Raw genomic sequence first — 19,833 nt, 5'->3', positions numbered from 1 at the left:
GGGAATCAGGATTGGGCCTAGGATAGAAGTATGTCGGCGTGTACCTGGAGTGGAGGCTCCGCTCCATTGGACGGTCAGCTCTCCTGTTTCCGGGTGAGACTCCAGGCTCAGGTCAGTGGGTGGAGACAGAGCTGGAAGGGAGCAAGACGATTGGCTAACGGGTTAATGACGAGAACGTCTTAGAAATTGCGTCACGTTTCAAGACACTTGAATGTAATTTTCCGTGCTCTTCACTACAGGTTTTAAACTAGCTTGGCGGGGTTGAGAGCGAAATTCTCCCGACGCTTACATGTGACGACGCGGCGTGTTATTGGGTTGCCCTGGTCCTGCCCGTTGACGATTGGCTGGACGCTGTAAGTGTACTCCACCCCCGGGGTGAGGCCAGAGATGTAGATGCTGCCCGAGTCGGAGGTCACATCCCTGGGAGCCTCTCCACCCTGACTGGGCCTCACTGTCAACTAGACACACACACACACACACGCACGGCAGAGGTGAGAGGTTAGCTCTTTCCCAAGAGCCCAAGTGCAAGAGAACATTCTCAACTGTAGTGTGACATATTTGGACCAATCGGGAGACAGACAATCACGGTCTCTACTTCCTGTATCAAGGTTCTTGGTTGGAGTAGGCCGGGCTGAGGTTCATTCTACAGTCTTTTCATTCAGCGAATCGCAGACGATGGGGCGGATTCTACACCGAGTCCAAACCTCCTGATCAAACTCTCCCCTCCAGTCCAAACCTCCTGATCAAACTCTCCCCTCCAGTCCAAACCGTCTGATCCAACTCTCCCCTCCAGTCCAAACCTCCTGATCAAACTCTCCCCTCCAGTCCAAACCGTCTGATCCAACTCTCCCCTCCAGTCCAAACCTTCTGATCAAACTCTCCCCTCCATTCCAAACCTTCTGATCAAACTCTCCCCTCCAGTCCAAACCTCCTGATCAAACTCTCCCCTCCAGTCCAAACCTCCTAATCAAACTCTCCCCTCCAGTCCAAACCTTCTGATCAAACTCTCCCCTCCAGTCCAAACCTCCTGATCAAACTCTCCCCTCCAGTCCAAACCTCCTGATCCAACTCTCCCCTCCAGTCCAAACCTCCTGATCAAACTCTCCCCTCCAGTCCAAACCTGATCAAACTCTCCCCTCCAGTCCAAACCTCCTGATCAAACTCTCCCCTCAGGCAGGAGGCTGCGGTCCATCAGGACCACGCCCGCTCACCACAGAGTCAGCTCTCTCCCCATGGCCTCCAGCCTCATCAACGAGGCTGCTGCCCCCCTCTCACTCCGCCCCCCCCGGACCCGAGAGACCACCACATGCACTGTACATACAGTAGGACACGCTGCACTCACATCACGCTACACACACCAAATACAACACACACATACACGTTACACACTCACTGTAATATACAGTAGACAGACCGCTGAGTGTTGTGGAGTACTGTACCTTGTATCCAATGCGGGGGACAGGGCTCCAGGTGATGACGATGGAGGTGTCCGTCACGTCCGTGCTGAATCGCGGGGCGTTGCCCATGGGCGAGTCTAGGGGCGGAGACAGAGGGGATCGGAGGTTAGGATTGGCCAATCAGCCAGAAGGCATGTGAATAAAATAGAGGAGCCGTTTGGTAAAAGAAGAAGTATGTGGTCACGTTCATATGAGGTTAAGAAATGCGCTAGAACGTTGTCTCAATGTTATGCACCACGACCCGAAAGCAAATTCCTAGTATGTTGAAAAACTGTATGGCAATAAAGGCATTCTGATTCTGATTTAGTTGAAATCTATCCGTTTCCCGAGCCATACCCTGTTTGAGTCGAATCGCAACGAGACAGGAGGAGAATGGCTGCTCTACCATCCAGGGAGGAATTAGAGAAATGCAAAACAAGAGGGTGGATGCAAGAAAGAACATCGTTGGAGAGAACTGAATGTGTGTATAGGACACACACACACACACACACACACACACCACGCACACCACGCACACACACACTGCATACTCACTGTATATACACTGACTGCACTACTTTTTGAACATTGTTCTTTTCTTTAGCTTATGGTTTTTTTGCACTAGCATTTTGTACTCTCACTGGGTTGGCTGTGGCTCAGGAGGTAGAGCGGGTCGTCCAATGACCGTAGGGTCGGCGGTTCAAATCCCACCTCCTCCTGTCCATGTTCATATGTCGAAGTGTTCGACACTGAACCCCAAATTGCTCCCAAAGAGCAGGCTACCGCTTTGCATGGCAGCTGCCGCCATGGGTGTGTGAATGGGTGAATGAGAGGCCATTGTAAAAAAAAGTGCAGTCCATTTACCACCATTCACTTTGCACTGTCCTGTCTTTGCACTGTCCTGTCTCGTCCCTGCACCAATGTCCAACGTTGTCTAAACGTTACGCACCTCGCCGGACACCAAGCTCCTAGCACGTTGTAAAACGCCATGGCAATAACCGGTGATTGTGATCGTGAACCTAAGCCCCACCCCTCCCGCCCTGCCCCTCCCTCCCCGCCCCGAGCTCACTGGTGGTGAAGGCGGCGGCGGCGCCCTCGCTGAGGCCGTTTTCCTGCTCGGCGTGCAGCGTGGCGGTGTAGACGCTGTCCGGCTGCAGGTTGAGCAGCGTGTACTGGACCAGGCGGCCCGACAGGCGGAGCTGGCGGGAGTTGGACCCCTCCACGGTCAGGACCAGACGGTAGCCCGTGACCCGCGCCCGGGGGGGCGACCACAGCATCACGGCGCTGTCCTCCGTCACGTTGCTGAAGTGGACGTCACTAGGGGAGTCAGGCTCTGGGGGGGGGGGGACACTGATTAGTGTGTGTGTGTGTGTGTGTGTGTGTATATATATATATATATATATATACACACACAGGTATGTGTGTGCGCGTGTGCATATATATATACAGCTATGTGTGTGTGTGTGTATATATATATATACACACAGGAGTGTGTGTGTTTTTATTAACAGGTATGTGTGTGTGTGTGTATATATATACACAGGTATGTGTGTGTGTGTGTGTGTGTGTGTATACAGGTATGTGTGTGCGTGTATATATACACAGGTGTGTGAGTGTATATATTCAGGTATGTGTGTGTGTGTGTGTGTGTGTGTGTATATATTCAGGTATGTGTGTGTGTGTGTATATATACAGGTGTGTGTGTGTGCGCGCGGGTGTGTGTGTACAGACTCACTGGTAGTCTGCTCCCCCACCAGCGGGGGGCTGCTCTCCCCGGCCCTCAGGGTGTAGATGGTGAACCGGTAGAGGGTCCCGGGCTGCAGCTGGGTCACCTCCGCGTACGCGTTGAGACTGACGGGCAGCTCCAGCTCCAGCTCCCTCAGGGGGGTCCCGTCCTCCGCCACCGGGACCACCGTGACCCGGAAGCCCGACACGTCCATGGGGGGTCCGCTCCAGGTCAGCGTGATCCTCTGGTCCGACACCTCGAAGAACTGCAGCTCTGTAGGGGCGGGGACTTCCTCTGTGAAAAAACGAGAAACAGGAAATGAGTTATTCCCAAACATTCTTTCAGATTTTCCGTCTATCATACACTGGGCTTTTTCATAATGCAGTTCTTTATTTCAGAAACAATTTCCCCTCTTTATACTCGGCGATACCATCTGCCTGCAGGGGGATGTTGAAGCCTGGTTTCGTTTGAACCCTGTACCTCTGTACCTCTCCGAGCTCCTGCGTCACCACACCCTGGCCAGAGCCTTAATGTCTGCTGACCAACTTCTGTTGGAGGTGCCGAAAACTAGACTTGAGTCTAGAGGTGACAGGGCCTTTGCGGTGGCTGCCCCCAGGCTATGAAACAACCTGCCCCTCCATATTAGATCCTCCTATGGAACAACCTGCCCCTCCATATTAGATCCTCTGAGACCCTTGAGTTTTTAAAATCCTCCCTAAAAACCTCCTTTTCTCCCTGGCGTTTTAACCAGTCTGCTCAAGCCGTGTTTATTTCCAATGTCTGTATCGTTTTGCTGTAATTTCCTTGTTTTATTGAGAATACGTTCTTATGTTTTTATCCAGGACCCACCTTTGTACAGCACTTTGGTCGACTGCTGTCGTTTTAAACGTGCTCTATAAATAAATTATGATTTGATTTGAGGCTGAGAGCAATAATTCAGTCAGACGGGAGAAACCGAAACGCTCGAGACGCCAGGCCATCGCGCCGCAGGGAGAGACAAGACCACGTGAGTTGAAAGCGGTGGTTTTATTTCCTCTCAGCCGCGGTGTTTGAGCAGCCGACAGACGGACAAGTCGTCTCAAAGCCAGAGCAGCAGAAAGTAGAGGCACCTGAGTAAACCCAGCCGTCTCGTCGGTCTAGGGGCGTCCTTAATAACGCGTCTAAATCACAGAGCTGGTCGGTCTAGGGGCGTCCTTAATAACGCGTCTAAATCACAGAGCTGGTCGGTCTAGGGGGCGTCCTTAATAACGTGTCTAAATCACAGAGCTGGTCGGTCTAGGGGCGTCCTTAATAACGCGTCTAAATCACAGAGCTGGTCGGTCTAGGGGCGTCCTTAATAACGCGTCTAAATCACAGAGCTGGTCGGTCTAGGGGGCGTCCTTAATAACGCGTCTAAATCACAGAGCTGGTCGGTCTAGGGGGCGTCCTTAATAACGCGTCTAAATCACAGAGCTGGTCGGTCTAGGGGCGTCCTTAATAACAAGTCTAAATCACAGAGCTGGTCGGTCTAGGGGCGTCCTTAATAACGCGTCTAAATCACAGAGCTGGTCGGTCTAGGGGCGTCCTTAATAACACGTCTAAATCACAGAGCTGGTCGGTCTAGGGGCGTCCTTAATAACACGTCTAAATCACAGAGCTGGTCGGTCTAGGGGCGTCCTTAATAACGCGTCTAAATCACAGAGCTGGTCGGTCTAGGGGCGTCCTTAATAACACGTCTTAATCACAGAGCTGGTCGGTCTAGGGGGCGTCCTTAATAACGCGTCTAAATCACAGAGCTGGTCGGTCTAGGGGCGTCCTTAATAACGCGTCTAAATCACAGAGCTGGTCGGTCTAGGGGGCGTCCTTAATAACGCGTCTAAATCACAGAGCTGGTCGGTCTAGGGGGCGTCCTTAATAACGCGTCTAAATCACAGAGCTGGTCGGTCTAGGGGCGTCCTTAATAACGCGTCTAAATCACAGAGCTGGTCGGTCTAGGGGCGTCCTTAATAACACGTCTAAATCACAGAGCTGGTCGGTCTAGGAGCGTCCTTAATAACACGTCTCAATCACAGAGCTGGTCGGTCTAGGGGGCGTCCTTAATAACACATCTAAATCACAGAGCTGGTCGGTCTAGGGGCGTCCTTAATAACACATCTAAATCACAGAGCTGGTCGGTCTAGGGGCGTCCTTAATAACGCGTCTAAATCACAGAGCTGGTCGGTCTAGGGGGCGTCCTTAATAACACGTCTTAATCACAGAGCTGGTCGGTCTAGGGGCGTCCTTAATAACGCGTCTAAATCACAGAGCTGGTCGGTCTAGGGGGCGTCCTTAATAACACGTCTACATCACAGAGCTGGTCGGTCTAGGAGCGTCCTTAATAACACGTCTAAATCACAGAGCTGGTCGGTCTAGGGGCGTCCTTAATAACGCGTCTAAATCACAGAGCTGGTCGGTCTAGGGGCGTCCTTAATAACACGTCTTAATCACAGAGCTGGTCGGTCTAGGGGCGTCCTTAATAACGCGTCTAAATCACAGAGCTGGTCGGTCTAGGGGCGTCCTTAATAACGCGTCTAAATCACAGAGCTGGTCGGTCTAGGGGGCGTCCTTAATAACACGTCTAAATCACAGAGCTGGTCGGTCTAGGAGCGTCCTTAATAACACGTCTACATCACAGAGCTGGTCGGTCTAGGGGGCGTCCTTAATAACGCGTCTAAATCACAGAGCTATCGCATTCCTGGGCGGCGTGTCAGAGATGGGCCAAGGCCAGACAGCACGCCGACGCCCCCCCCCTCCACTCCGCACGGGGGGGGGCAGATAGACGAGGGGAGGCAGAGAGAGAGAGATGAGTGGAGGAAGTGAGGAGAGAGAGGGAGAGGTGCTGGATACAGAAAGGGGAGGTGAAGGAGGAGGAGAACGGGGTGATAACTGAAAATGCAAAATGCAGAGACTGCCTGGCCTTCCCTGCCCGTAAGAACGAGCTAAAGGAACACGCCAGCCTAGAGGGGAATTAGCTTAAAACCCATCTTCCCCCAGAGTCATACAAGAAAAAAAATATCCTTCTCTTCCCTGTGCATACAGTAGGTACAGTAGGAACAGTAGGAAGCAGGTTCGCCTGGGATTGACCAACCATAGACCTGCTGGTCGGGTCTTTCAGCTGCTAACTAGGGCTGGGTTTAAAAAATCGATTCATGGATTCTGAATCGATTCTGAATCAAATGATTCTGAATCGATTCATGAATCTCAAAATCGATCTTTTATTTAATGAATGAATGAATGAATGAATGAATAGTTCATTAATTCATTCAATGATTCATTCATTCATTCATTTTTGGAAATCAGTATCGATACCCAGCCCTAGTATTTGTTGCATAACTCGGCAGTCATGTAATTAAGGTTACAGCTAAAAAAAAAACAGGTTTTAGTAACACTAACCGAATCAATATTGAATCGAATCGTGATAATCGATTCTGAACCTTGTGAATCGGAATCGAATCGATTCTTGAAATTCGACTCGATACCCAGCCCTACTGCTAACGGTGACGGGACGGGTGGGGGGGGGGGAGGATACTGGAGGTTGTTTGGATGGTATCCTACCCCCCAGGCCACGAAGCCAGGCCTCGAACAGGTTGATAATTAGCCAGCGGAAATCCCCGGCCCCCTGACACACATATAAGTTATAAAACTTTCTCATTTTGGCTGAACTGCTCGTTTTGTCATTGTATGAAATCTGTAAATCGTGAGTGTAGCAGTGTGAAACCGCGGGGGTCTCTCCAGTCCGTCCAAAGAAGACACACACACACACACGCGCACACACACACACACACACGCGCACACACACACACACACGCGCCTTTAGCTTCCAGCATCCGCTCTGCTGTCTGTGTCTCTGGCTCGGGAGACAGGGAAACCTAGCATAAGCATTTCCAGTCAACGTTTCAGCTGTGAACTCATCAGATCCCACTTTCCACTGCAGAAGAACTTAAGATTGTTTTTCTCAGCTCTATTCAAGCAGAGGAAAGAAGGGGTTTCAGACACACAGTAATGTCTAGGAGGCACAGCTAGGTTGGTAAGTTGTAAATGGACTGCACTTATATAGCGCTTTTATCCAAAGCGCTTTACAATAAAGGCCTCTCATTCACCCGTTCACACACGCATACACACACCAATGGCAGCAGCTGCCATGCAAGGTGCTAGGCTGCTCATCTTGACCCGAGAACACTTCGACATGTGGAACAGGAGGAGCCGGGATTCGAACCGCCGACCCTGCGGTCATTGGACGAGCCCCCCTCCCCCCCCCCCCCGAGACGAGCGCGTAGCTACCTGGCAGAGGGTCCCCGGCCGTGTTGACCTGTACGAACACGGGCTCGCTCTCCAGAGTGTCCTCCACGGCGTAGATGCTGATGTTGTACAGCAGGCCGGGTCGAAGGTCACTCAGGGTCACGGAGGTCGCCGTGTCGGGAAGGGTCAGCTCGGTGCTGCTGCCCTCTACCGATGGGGTGTACGTCACGCGGTAGCCTGGGGAAACGCGCACACACACACACACAAGATGACTTACCCTGAGCCTAGGTAGGACTCTGCATGACTAGTTTCCTTGCACCAAGTACTAGGCAATCTGTAATGGTGGCTAGGGGATAGCCCTTTGAGGATAGGAGGTAGGGTGTGTGTGTTTGTGTGCTTGTGTGTGTGTGTGTGTGTGTGTGTGTGTGTGGTTGGTAGCCTTGGACATGCACAGGATGATTGGAATATGTAGAGAGTGGGTCATATGCCCACCTCCCTTGTTCTCTGTAAAGCGCATTGTGTTGCCTCTGGGTATGAAATGCGCTATACAAATAAAGCTTTGATTGATTGATTGATTGACTGTTGAGTGGCCTGTGGTCGGTGGGCCCCACGATCGTGTCAACACAGAACCTCAGATCATTTGAATCCCCGTTTCAAAAAGTGAATATCAGAATTTGTGTATTTAAATAAAGCATTTTCAAACGTGCTCACCGGTGATGGGGGCCAGGGGCTTGTCCCAGCTGATCACGATGGACGTCTCCCCAACCTCCTCCACCTCATGGTCGGAGGGAGCATCAGGTGCTACGAGAGAGGAGGAGTCAAGTCAAGTCAATTTTATTTCTATAGCACATTTACAAACAGCTGTGGCTGAACCAAAGTGCTGTACAGAAAATATATAAATGCAAAATATATAAATGCAAAAGCATAAGAATAGTGCAAATACAGATAAGTACAAAGACAGACAAAATAAAAATAAAAAGTGCAGCAAATTACAAAATAAAGTAAAAGGAACTAAAATGGCAACAATTGCGTTACCAGGGGGACGGGCAGAAACTGTAACACTAATCAAGTGATGAGACACATTGAGATGAGACGAGAGTGATGAGATATATTGTAGAGGGTGTGTGTGTGTGTGTGTGTGTGTGAGTATGTGTGTGTGTGTGTGTGTGCGCGTGTCTGTGTGTGAGTATGTGTGTGTGTGCGCGTGTCTGTGTATGAGTATGTGTGTGTGTGTGTGTGTATGTGTGCGCGCGCGTGTGTGTGCGTGTGTGTGTGTGGTCACACTCACCGGTGGTCTGCGAGGTTGTGAGGATGAGGTTGGGCTCTCCGTCAGTCGTCACCTCGTAAACATTGACTGTGTACTTCCTGCCGGGCAGCAGCTCGTTGATGTTGACAGACGTGGCGGTGTGGGGGAGATCTGGACAAACGTAAACAAACAAACAAACAAACACAACGATGTTGACAGACGGGGCCGTGTGGGGGCGATCGGGACAATAGCTGTGTGGGGGGGAGGTCTGGACACACACAAACAAACGCACGTCGATGTCGACAGGCGCCGGCAGATCAGGACAAACACAGACACAGCCGCGACAACTCGATTCTGGGTGGCGTTCGGCGGCGTATCGAACGAGCGAAAGGTCAGAGGTCAGAGCGAAAGGTCAGAGGGAAAGGTCAGAAGATGCGTACCGAGGATCATGGGCTCTCCGGTCTGGCCGCCCTCCTCGCTCAGCTCGTACTCCACCCTGAAGCCGGACACGGTGTCGGACGCCGACACCCAGGAGATGACGAAGCTGCTGGAGGTGATCTCCGTCACGGACTCAGACGTGTCCACCACCGGGGGAGGCTGGGTGGTCTCCCCCTCCGATGTAGCCACTGAGGGGGGGGGGGGGGGGTGAGACAGTTAGTTTGCAAGACGCCATGAAAACTTTTTTTTTTTTTTCATTTTGGATCACATCCTTAGTCATAGTGTGCAGCTATTTAACAACATCCACCCATCAATGCAAGAGCAAGGTCAACCAAAAATCTCACGACATCCACCCATCAATCAACACCATCTGTCTATCAAATCTGTCTAAAGTTGTTATAGCCCGCCCACTTGTCCAATCAAATTCCTCTAAACATTATGTCCCGCCTCATTGCCTGTTCGGATCAAATATACGTCAAACTACGGGAAGTTAGACGATCTCAATCGTCCGTTTCAGCTGGACTTTAAGTTAACGCCGGTTAACGCCACGGTCCGAGAGGAAGGTCGGGGTCGTCGGCACTCACAGGATCCGTACGTGGTGGTGAAGTCGAAGCGCGTGATCTCGCGCCGTCCGAAGCGCAGCACGCTGATGAGCTGACCCTCGTAGGTGACCCCGGGCCTCAGGCCGGAGATGGTGTAGGAGTTGAGGTGCCCGGGGATGTTGACCTCGCGCCACGGCGAGTGGCTGTTCTTCTGACGCCACTTCAGAACGTACTGGGTGATGTGGGCGGAGGGAGGCGCGTTCCACTGGATGGGGTGGGAGTCGGGATGGTTGCCAGACTCGGTGATGATGACCTGGACGGGCCGGTTGCCGCCTGCGAGACAGAGGTCAGGGGTCAAGCACGGTACGTACTTCGGCAAAACACGCTTATTAGTGCTGAAGAACTATTTTCCACGTGCTTGACATTGTCTGACAGAGTCCAAACGCCTTTTCGTTTTTTCCCCCAAAGGTATTTAAACTTACTGTAACATCAAAGGTATTTGATCTTAATATCACACAACTTACATGAGCAAACTGAATGTGAATGATCTATTAACCCGATCACACTCTTAACAACAAACTTCCATGATCGTTTACAAAGACATACTACAACGGTACATAATAAGTTGGAGTTCTGCAGGCGTGTGTTGGCCGAGGAGAACTAACACACCCATGTCAGATTCCAGCCTGAGATTCACCAGGAACAGAGAAAAGACACACAGTCTCTCCCCCTCCCCGTTACTCAACTCTCCACTGCCTCGTCACACAAAACTGCACGGCAACAGCCCAAAAAAACAGTACTACCATCCGAGGCTCGCTTAACCCCCGAAACAAACTGACGCTCGGTTAACCCCGAAACACCCCGCGCGCAATCTGGTCTCAATTTCTCTCAATTACAGAGGCGGCGCCCACAGACGAGGGGGGAGGTTTACTCGGCGTTTAGGCCCTACGGAGTCTAGAACTCAAGCGTTCTACGTTCTCTACCTCAGCCAACCTCCCCGGGACTCTCCCTCAAAACTCCCACAACCTCTCTAGCTTTCACCTCCGGGACTTCTCCACACCCCCCCCCACCCTCAAACACCCCCCCCCACCCACCTCAAACGCCCCCCCCTCCCCCTCCCAGCCAGTTCACAGCTGGATGCTATTAAAGCTGGTTATTGCACAGGGACATGAGTGCCCTCCACTTAGACAGAATGCTAACTTCACTCTCAGCGCTGCGCCACACAAATCCAGCCTAGGAGTCTAGAGAGCTTCGCCCAATTCTTCGCTCCTTACAACACAGCCACCGTTGAGATACGAGACAGGGAGAGACCAAAGCCCCTGACGACATCCCCACAGAGAGCTTAGCTCCGGTCGGGATTCAGATACGACATTATTTAATCCTTTCTGTCAACGTTCACAAAGGAGTGTTCTTTAAAAACTTTTCACTAGTTCATAACCGGGTCAAATAATCTGCTAGAGAAGTGACAGCAAGCAAAGCTTGTCGGCAAACATCTCAGAGGGTTGAGCTTGCTTGTTAGCAAACGCAGGAGCTGGGAGTCTGGGAGAGGTTGTGTTGGCGCGTAGGCAGCAGCAGTCTGATAACATAATATAAGAATGTCAGCCGGTAGCACCGCATGCTAGCTAACACCCCACACAAGTAAGCACCGCTTTGGATGAAGCACCACATGCTAGAGAAGAACAAAGACCAGGGGAGAGAGAGGGTGAGGAGGAAACGGTGCTCCACTTCAAAGCCAGGTGGGGAACACAGTTCTGGTGGAGGGCCAGCTTTAATAGCCCCCAGACATGCTAATCCAGAACAAAGCTCAAGAATATGAGGTGTTGGATAGAAGTAGCATGGAAGGCAGTCAACGCATTACAAGCACTTTACCTAAAACATAAAACAGACCAAGAACTTTTTTCTTTTGAGTCTGATTGTCTTTTGATTGTTTGATCGTCTTTGATTGTCTTTGATTGTTGGATTGTCTTTGATTGTAGGACCCACCAGTGCATCAATGAGGCTACGCCTGATAACCCCGCCCACTGGTGGGTGTGTCCTTACCGGGGTACGACTGCTGCGGCTCGCAGCTGAGCTCTCCGATGCCGTTGCCATAGCAATAGCACTTGTAGAGGATTCCGTGGATGAGCTTGTCCCAGGATTGGCCGATCTGGTAGAACACTCGCGTTTCCGGCTCCTGGCACTGGTCTGGAATCAGGGGATAAAGACACGATATTAACCGCCGGGCACCGTACGGCTAGCTCGACGCTCCTATTCGTCGATCCGTTGACTTTACGGAACCCACCGATGGCGTCGCACTTCCAGCGCCCGCGGCCCTGTCCGAAGCAGGTGCAGTTCATCATGTATCCTTCGTCGTGGCGCTTGGTGAACGTCTGGTTCACCTCGTAGGTCAACCCGTCCACGATGCACTGGTCTGAGATGGGAGAGACGCACACAATCACAACATTGACATCAGGTGCAGAGCAGTGAAACACAGCGGGCCATTGTGTTACCCCCGGCTACGGCAGTCAGTCAGGAATGGGGCGTGACCTCTCACCTTTGAGCTGGGAGTAGGCCAGGCAGCTCCACTCCCCCCGGCCGTTCCCCACGCAGGTGCAGCGCATCATGTGACCCAGCACGTCGTGGCGTTTGTCCCACTGGTCGCCGACGCGGTACATGACCCCTTCGCTGGTCGTGCACACTTCCTCGTGGGCTGGGAGAGGAAGAGCAACGCGGCGGTGGTCACATGGTTAACTACATCAATCAATCAATCAAACAAACTTTATTTGCCATCAGTTGATTTCCACCCGGCCGGATATCGGGTCGGGACGATCACAGCCGTTTCTCTAACATGGAGCGGGTTCGATACAATGACCGTACAGACGAGCGCGTTACACAACACATTCCGCTACTCTGATTGGTTGTAGGTCTATCCGATTGCATCCAGACACATTTCGGTTCGCGCCCATTGATAACGCCCCTTGGAAATCAAAAACGAACAGAGTTTTAGACACTTCGCATTGTAGTGAAGTTGATCTGGCGAAGTCTGACTCGGGGTTGAGGAGGCTGACTGCAGCTGTCCTGGACCCTGGCCAGACCCTCTCTCTGCCAGGGAGACCTTGGCCTACAGCCAGCCTCTGTCTATAGCCTTCTCTGGCTCCGGGCTGGGCTTGGATCTGGGTCTGGAACACCTGGTTCTGACCCTGTTTGAGTCCGGCTACACGGTCCAGGTTCTGGGCTACGGGTTCTGTATTCTGGGGATCAGTCTGGACCAGGAAGTGGGTCTCGGTGTGGTTGTGAAGTCTGGCTGAAGTCCCTGGTCAGTCCAGCCATTACGTCATCATAGTCATCACCATTAAATCGTAACGGCCAATCAGAGGACTTTCTCATGGTAATTTACCTAATCACCATTATAGACTGTACTTAAGCCCTGTAGCTGGTCAGTACGGTCAACAGCTGCGTGCTCTCTGTGACCTGCAGAACTCAGCCAGATCGACTTAGTGGACAAATGGAGACAAATAGAGCGAGGGAAGTGAGTGAGGCCATGAGAAAGAGGAGGAGGAGGAGGGAGGAGAGATAACCTCACACCTTGCCCCTTTTTTAGTTCAAGCCCGACCATTTGTTTGAGATTCTCCTTTAAGCAGCTAATGAAAATCAAAAGGACCCCCTGGGGTTTCTCCAGCTCAATCATCATTGCCACTTCCCTGTTAGAGCGAGTCACCTCCCCCCACCCCCCACCCCCCGACAGCCTGTATGCTGATTGGCCGAGACGGAGACAGATGTTCCATGTCAACGACCCAGCTGCCGTCCTGGTGCCAGGACGTCCCCAGCAGCTCGGTCGAATGTCTGAACTTTCTCAGAACCGTGACTGACAACGTTAGGCGAGACCATTTCCTGGTTTTAGTTTCGCAACGGGACGAAGGGTAGAAGTTCTGAGACGAACGGGGCGTTTCTCAATCCCGGCTCGTACCCGGTAACCCCGCCCCACCCCCTCCAGACTCACCAGCCATGGGGCAGAAGCCGAAACGTTGTTCTCCGTCGTAGTTGATCGTGGTTCCGCACCATTTCATGCCGTCGCGTCGCCCGTCGGCGGTGCAGTCGGTGTAGTTGATGCCGTTGTACAGGAAGGGGAACTGACACAGGGCGCCGTTGGAATTCCCGCCTCTGGTCGTCACCATCACTGAATAACAGAGAACGCAGAGGGGGGTGTGACACCGGAAGAACCTGGCAACCTAACGACGCTCATTCACATACGAACGAGCCGATGAGTTTGCGGGTTTAGTCCCGGGATGTGCGTTTGCTCTCGAAAGAGTCGGCCTTCGCTACCGCGGGGTATCGAGCGCGCTTCCTCGGAGCTGCGGGCGGCGTTCCAAACCGGAGGTCATCTACTCACCGTTCTTCTCGGTGCAGAAGGAGTACTTCTGTTCCGTCTCGTAGTCGGAGGCGGTGGAGCACCACAGCTGACCGTCCGGCTTGCCGTCCGAGGTGCAGGAGTAGTAGGTCTTCCCCATGTACACGAAGGGGAACACGCAGGGCTGGCCGTCGGAGTTACCTCCGTACACCGGTGCTGGGCCGTCTACACACACACACACACACACAAACAACAGTCAAGACCGACTGGAACACAGTCAAACATAGGAGACGCTGCATTGATTCAGGCAGTGTGGGAGACGCCCCGAGAGGGGTCCTCTGCTCACCCCACTCCTCGCAGCTGACCCCGTTGCCCAGGCAGGTACACAGCATCTGCTTGGTGCCCTGGCTGCGGATCCAGCGCATGCCCAGGGCGTAGGCCCTCCCCGCGTCCGTACGACAGGCCCCCTCCTGGGCCAGCTCCGGGTGACCCTCCGGCCGGAACACCGCCGGCTGGATGTTGGTGGTCACGCGCGACCCCGTGCCTGGGAAGGTCACGACACAAGCACGCATGGTTCAAAGTTCACACAGTGCAAGTTTATAAAAGCAGTCTTAAAGGACTATGCTCTTTTTTGACAACCTGGACCTTATTTACGACATATTATAAGAAGTTTGACTCACCCAGATCACTTTTGTGTTGTTCGGAGGCAGGTAGAAGAAATTTAAAATCCAGCGCGAGCCAGTATATCCATGTAATGGCGGCGCACGGGGCATAGGGAATGCAGCTTCTCAAAATCCATCTTCGGCCGCTAAACGGTTGTTTTCATCAATCACATTGCATGAATCGACAGTTGATATTCCTCTACGCCAGCCATTCTTTCGGTTGGTTTTCAAATGGTCTGTAGCCACTGTAATATGATCTTTAGAAGCCTCTCCCCCACTTGCTCCAGCACGCATGCGCACAGGCCAGCGCGCAGCCTGCTATTCTCCGGCTCACGTTCTCTGCGCTACGATCGTAGTTGGTGCCGAGAATATTGTCGTCGTCATTCGTCAGCAACAATCCGATCGTAGCGCAGAGAATCTGAGGGAGCATAGCCAGTGTAAAGATCATATTACAGTGGCTACAGATTATGTATTTGAAAACCGAAAGAATGGCTCGCGTAGAGGAATATCAACTGTCGATTCATGCAATGTGATTGATGAAAACAACCGTTTAGCGGCCGAAAATGGATTTTTAGAAGCTGCATTCCCTTTGCCCCGTGCGCCGCCATTACATGGATATACTGGCTCGCGCTGGATTTTAAATTTCTTCTACAGGCCTCCGAACAACACAAAAGTGATCTGGGTGAGTCAAACTTCTTATAATATGTCGTAAATAAGGTCCAGGTTGTCAAAAACGAGCATAGTCCTTTAAGTTTGAGTACGCTTCGAAAAAGATGTTCAAAAATAGCATCTTCGTGGTTTTAATGTTAGAAGAGATTTGTAATTAATACTTCAGTCCCACCACTGCCCTTCTCTCTGGCAAGTGTCATCCTTCTTTGAGGCTGTTTTTTTGATGGTTGTGTGTGTGCGTGCGTGCGTGTGTGTGTGTCTCACCCAGTCCTGTGGTGTGGAGCGAGGCATGTCTCTCGCACTTCCACTCCCCGCGCCCGTTACCAGTACACAGACACTGCAGCATGTTCCCGCGGGCGTCCGTCTTGGTCCAGCTGTCTCCGATACGGAAGGACGCCAGCATGTCCTGGTCGTTACAGCGGTCTGAGGGGAGGGGTCACAAAAGGTCATCGCCCACGCCACACTCCACCTTACAAAAGCACAAGTCCTTTCAGTCCGAGCAGCCGCGTCCGTTCCATGAACCCGGCTTTAACTCGGGATATGAATATTCTCTCCCAGATTTTTCACGTCCCTCTTGCCGCCTTCTCAAAACATTGGCGAAGGTCCCAAGGGAGGAACCTGGCGTCTTCTGTGTTTTGACAGGAGAGGACGTGAAGAATCGGGGGAAAGACTTGAGATTTAACCCCTACATGAGATCAACCCTACATGAGATCAACCCTACATGAGATCAACCCTACATGAGATCAACCCTACATTAGATCAACCCTACATCAACCCTACATGAGATCAACCCTACATGAGATCAACCCTACATTAGAACAACCCTACATCAACCCTACATTAGATCAACCCTACATTAGATCAACCCTACATCAACCCTACATTAGATCAACCCTACATGAGATCAACCCTACATGAGATCAACCCTACATGAGATCAACCCTACATTAGAACAACCCTACATGAGATCAACCCTACATGAGATCAACCCTACATTAGAACAACCCTACATTAGATCAACCCTACATCAACCCTACATTAGATCAACCCTACATGAGATCAACCCTACATGAGATCAACCCTACATGAGATCAACCCTACATCAACCCTACATCAACCCTACATTAGATCAACCCTACATTAGATCAACCCTACATCAACCCTACATTAGATCAACCCTACATGAGATCAACCCTACATGAGATCAACCCTACATGAGATCAACCCTACATTAACCCTACATTAGATCAACCCTACATTAGATCAACCCTACATGAGATCAACCCTACATGAGATCAACCCTACATGAGATCAACCCTACATTAGATCAATCCTACATTAGATCAAACTAAAAGTGACCTGCAGCGGTTGAAAGCTGTGATTTTAATCTGGAACACATCGGTCTCATATGTCGCATCGTGAGACTTCATACAGGAAGTTCCTAACGACCCCGGGAACGGAACGAACGACCTCGCTTCCCACCACAAACCAGTAAAACCCTCCAGACACCAGCGACCGCTTTCCCTCGGTTCAAGTCTGGGAGGCCCGATCTCCCTGCCCCTCCTCTTCTCCGAGGTGGTCCTAGTGCCAGTGGAGTTACACTGCCTGGGTCTCTAAGGGGAGACGACAATAGGAGCCAGCTGGAGCTGGGATTCGGGGAGGGGGGTAGATGAGGAACGCTGAGGGGACAGGAAGTCGTTTAATCTGTTTTCGGAACACTGGGACGCCTGCATCACGGCTACGTCTGGAGGGAAGGGAAACGACGGCGACCCGACTCTCGCTACGTTTGGACGCGGTTCTGTCCGCTTAAGCCTGTCCGAATGACACCGCGGTCAGCGGGGGGGTGGGGGTGAGCCAGCCGAGAGGTCAGAGGTCAAGAGAGGTGAATCCCTACTTCTGGAGGTGCAGGTGATGCGCCCGCTGCCTTCTCCCAGACACGTGCAGTCCACCATCATCCAGCCCTGGTACGGCTTCTCCCACGTCTCACCCACCACGTAGGACGTCCCCGCCGTGTTGTCGTAGCAACGCTCCGCTGCAGGGGGGGGGGGGGGGGGGGGGCGGGGGGTGAAGAGGGAGAGTGGGCGGAGTCAGAGTTAAGACTTTCTAAAAGTCCAGTCCAGGAACAAGACAGCTCAGCTTCCAGAAAGATGAGGTGTTATTGTAAGAGGCTTTGGGTAGAAGCTTCCGGTAAATGACCGATGTCCCCGTCTCGTTAACCCTTTACTCACCCACGGGTTTCAGGTCCACTCCCCCTTGTTAACCCTTTACTCACCCACGGGTTTCAGGTCCACTCCCTTGTTAACCCTTTACTCACCTACGGGTTTGCAGGTCCACTCCCTTGTTAACCCTTTACTCACCCACGGGTTTGCAGGTCCACTCCCCCTCGTTAACCCTTTACTCACCCACAGGTTTGCAGGTCCACTCCCCCTTGTTAACCCTTTACTCACCCGGGGGGTTTAGAGGTCCACTCCCCCTTGTTAACCCTTTACTCACCCACGGGTTTGCAGGTCCACTCCCTTGTTAACCCTTTACTCACCCACGGGTTTGCAGGTCCACTCCCCCTTGCTGTTCCCCAGGCAGACGCACTCCAGCATGTAGTTCCCCGTCTCATGAGGCCTCCTCCAGGTGTCTCCGATCTTATAGGACTGACCGCCCTCATGGCAGCGATCTGTTGAGCAGACGGCACGGGAATTAACACACACACACTCTCTCTCTCTCTCTCACACACACACACTCTCTCTCTCTCCCTCTCTCACACACACACTCTCTCCCTCTCTCTGACACACACACTCCCTCTCTCTCTCACACACACACACACACTCTCTCCCTCTCTCATACACACACAAACACTCTCTCTCTCTCCCTCTCTAACACACACACTCTCTCCCTCTCTCTGACACACACACTCCCTCCCTCTCTCTCTCACACACACACACACTCTCTCCCTCTCTCATACACACACAAACACTCTCTCTCTGTCTCTCTCTCTCTCTCTCTCTCACACACACTCACTCTCTCTCTCTCTCTCTCTGTCTCTCACTCTCTCTCTCTCACCCACCCACCCGCCCACACACACACACACACACACACACACACACCCACCCACACAAACTAACCAACCAGCCATCAACAGAGGTTTGTGTTTGTGGCGGGTCGTAAACATCAGCAGGGCGGGGGGGGGGGGGGGGGGCACTCACTGGTAATGGTGCAGCTTATCTTGCCCCTCCCAGAGCCGATGCACGTGCAGTCCCAGATCATCCCGTCCTTGGGTCTCTCGTAGGTCTCTCCCACCGTGTAGGACTGGCCGTTGATCTTGTCATAGCAAGTCTCCACAGCTGCAGGGTTTCAGACACGCAGTAGAGGAGTTCAGAAACACAAAACACACGCACACGCACGTGAGTGAGTCTGTATCTTCATCTCCAAAAAGGTGAGATCAAGTAAAGATGGCGGTGGAGAAGAGTCATGGTAGATTTTGGTCAGTTAGTGACAAGAAACTTAACTTAAATCGGGAAGTGGATGAAGTGGTGAGAGAGAAAAACTTGCATTGTACAGGACATTCAGGACATCACAGAGACAGAAATACAAGCTCACCTTCGGGTTTCGATTTACACTTGATCCCTGCCACTCCGAGGCAAGTGCAGATCAACATGCTGCCCAAATAGGGTCTCTCCCACTGGTCATTCAGGCTATAAAACTGACCGTTCTCTATGCAGCCGTCTGCGGAGGAAAATAGGCTATGTGACAATGCCTCAAGGTACAGTAGTCCATAATATAGGTCCTACTCTGTAACGGAATATTTCCTATTCCAAATTCTATGCCAAAAAAAGGAGAAAAAAATACATATAGCCTAACTTAAAAGTTTGACTTTTGTGTAATCAGCCATTTCTGGAGACATAACGTCTTTAGTTGTCTTGCTTTGAACATAACGTCTTTAGTTGTCTTGCTTTGAACAAAGGGGAGACCTACCTTGAGCCACCGAGGACACAGAAGGTGTATGGGCAGCCTGCCGCCTGCTTTTCCCGGTCCCCTTCGGCATACAGTTCACTACGCTGCCGACGCACAGCACCACCAGGACCCGTGCTATGGGGCTACTGGACATGTTTGTACCAAGGAGCCGAGAAATTAGAATATAGTTGATAGTGGGTTGATGTTATGTAAAAAAAATGAGAAAATAACAGGTTTTGTACAAAAAAAATAAGAAATTGGAGGCTGTTGACGGTGTTTTCTCCCCCGAAGCAGACGTATCCCTCGCAGCCTCCTCTGTTACTCTCCAGTCCCCGACTGCAGCGCGTCTCAGTCGCTCCGGTATTCAAAGCGCAGGAGCGCTTTTATTTGGGCATGGCATTGCGCAGGAGGAGGGCTCAACGGGGGGCCCACGCTCAACTAGGCGTCAAGTCATCAAAAGAAAAAAAACACACAAAGAAAAAACGAGCGTAGGCTACGATAATATTCGGACGATCGCCCTTCTATTTCGTTGTCTTTTCGAAAGTTTTTGTTTGTATTGTGAGGACTTTGTCCGTGCATTTCACG

At 51.8% G+C, this 19,833-nt stretch overlaps 1 protein-coding gene across 1 annotated transcript in view; it reads right to left on the bottom strand.

Moving 5' to 3' along the window:
* fn1a (fibronectin 1a) overlaps positions 1-19,402 on the bottom strand; it is a gene marked incomplete at both ends in the record, with an annotated part of 37,320 nt that extends 17,918 nt beyond the window's left edge. Inside the window, 22 exons of the mRNA XM_084443169.1 lie at positions 45-131; positions 290-458; positions 1,440-1,534; positions 2,506-2,769; positions 3,172-3,456; positions 7,462-7,656; positions 8,131-8,220; positions 8,708-8,836; positions 9,106-9,291; positions 9,688-9,978; positions 11,686-11,829; positions 11,927-12,055; positions 12,179-12,334; positions 13,625-13,801; positions 14,015-14,197; positions 14,319-14,516; positions 15,568-15,726; positions 17,198-17,335; positions 17,840-17,971; positions 18,501-18,638; positions 18,895-19,020; positions 19,270-19,402. Coding sequence (XP_084299295.1) covers positions 45-131; positions 290-458; positions 1,440-1,534; positions 2,506-2,769; positions 3,172-3,456; positions 7,462-7,656; positions 8,131-8,220; positions 8,708-8,836; positions 9,106-9,291; positions 9,688-9,978; positions 11,686-11,829; positions 11,927-12,055; positions 12,179-12,334; positions 13,625-13,801; positions 14,015-14,197; positions 14,319-14,516; positions 15,568-15,726; positions 17,198-17,335; positions 17,840-17,971; positions 18,501-18,638; positions 18,895-19,020; positions 19,270-19,402 — 3,604 coding nt within the window. The remainder of the gene's footprint in view (positions 1-44; positions 132-289; positions 459-1,439; positions 1,535-2,505; positions 2,770-3,171; positions 3,457-7,461; positions 7,657-8,130; positions 8,221-8,707; positions 8,837-9,105; positions 9,292-9,687; positions 9,979-11,685; positions 11,830-11,926; positions 12,056-12,178; positions 12,335-13,624; positions 13,802-14,014; positions 14,198-14,318; positions 14,517-15,567; positions 15,727-17,197; positions 17,336-17,839; positions 17,972-18,500; positions 18,639-18,894; positions 19,021-19,269) is intronic.
* Between the last annotated feature and the right edge of the window lie 431 nt (positions 19,403-19,833).

Source organism: Borostomias antarcticus, assembly GCF_949987555.1.
Source record: "Borostomias antarcticus genome assembly, chromosome: 9".
Taxonomy (NCBI): domain Eukaryota; kingdom Metazoa; phylum Chordata; class Actinopteri; order Stomiiformes; family Stomiidae; genus Borostomias; species Borostomias antarcticus.
Note: the sequence above shows the minus strand (reverse complement) of the source record. Positions and strands in the feature narration are given on the sequence as shown.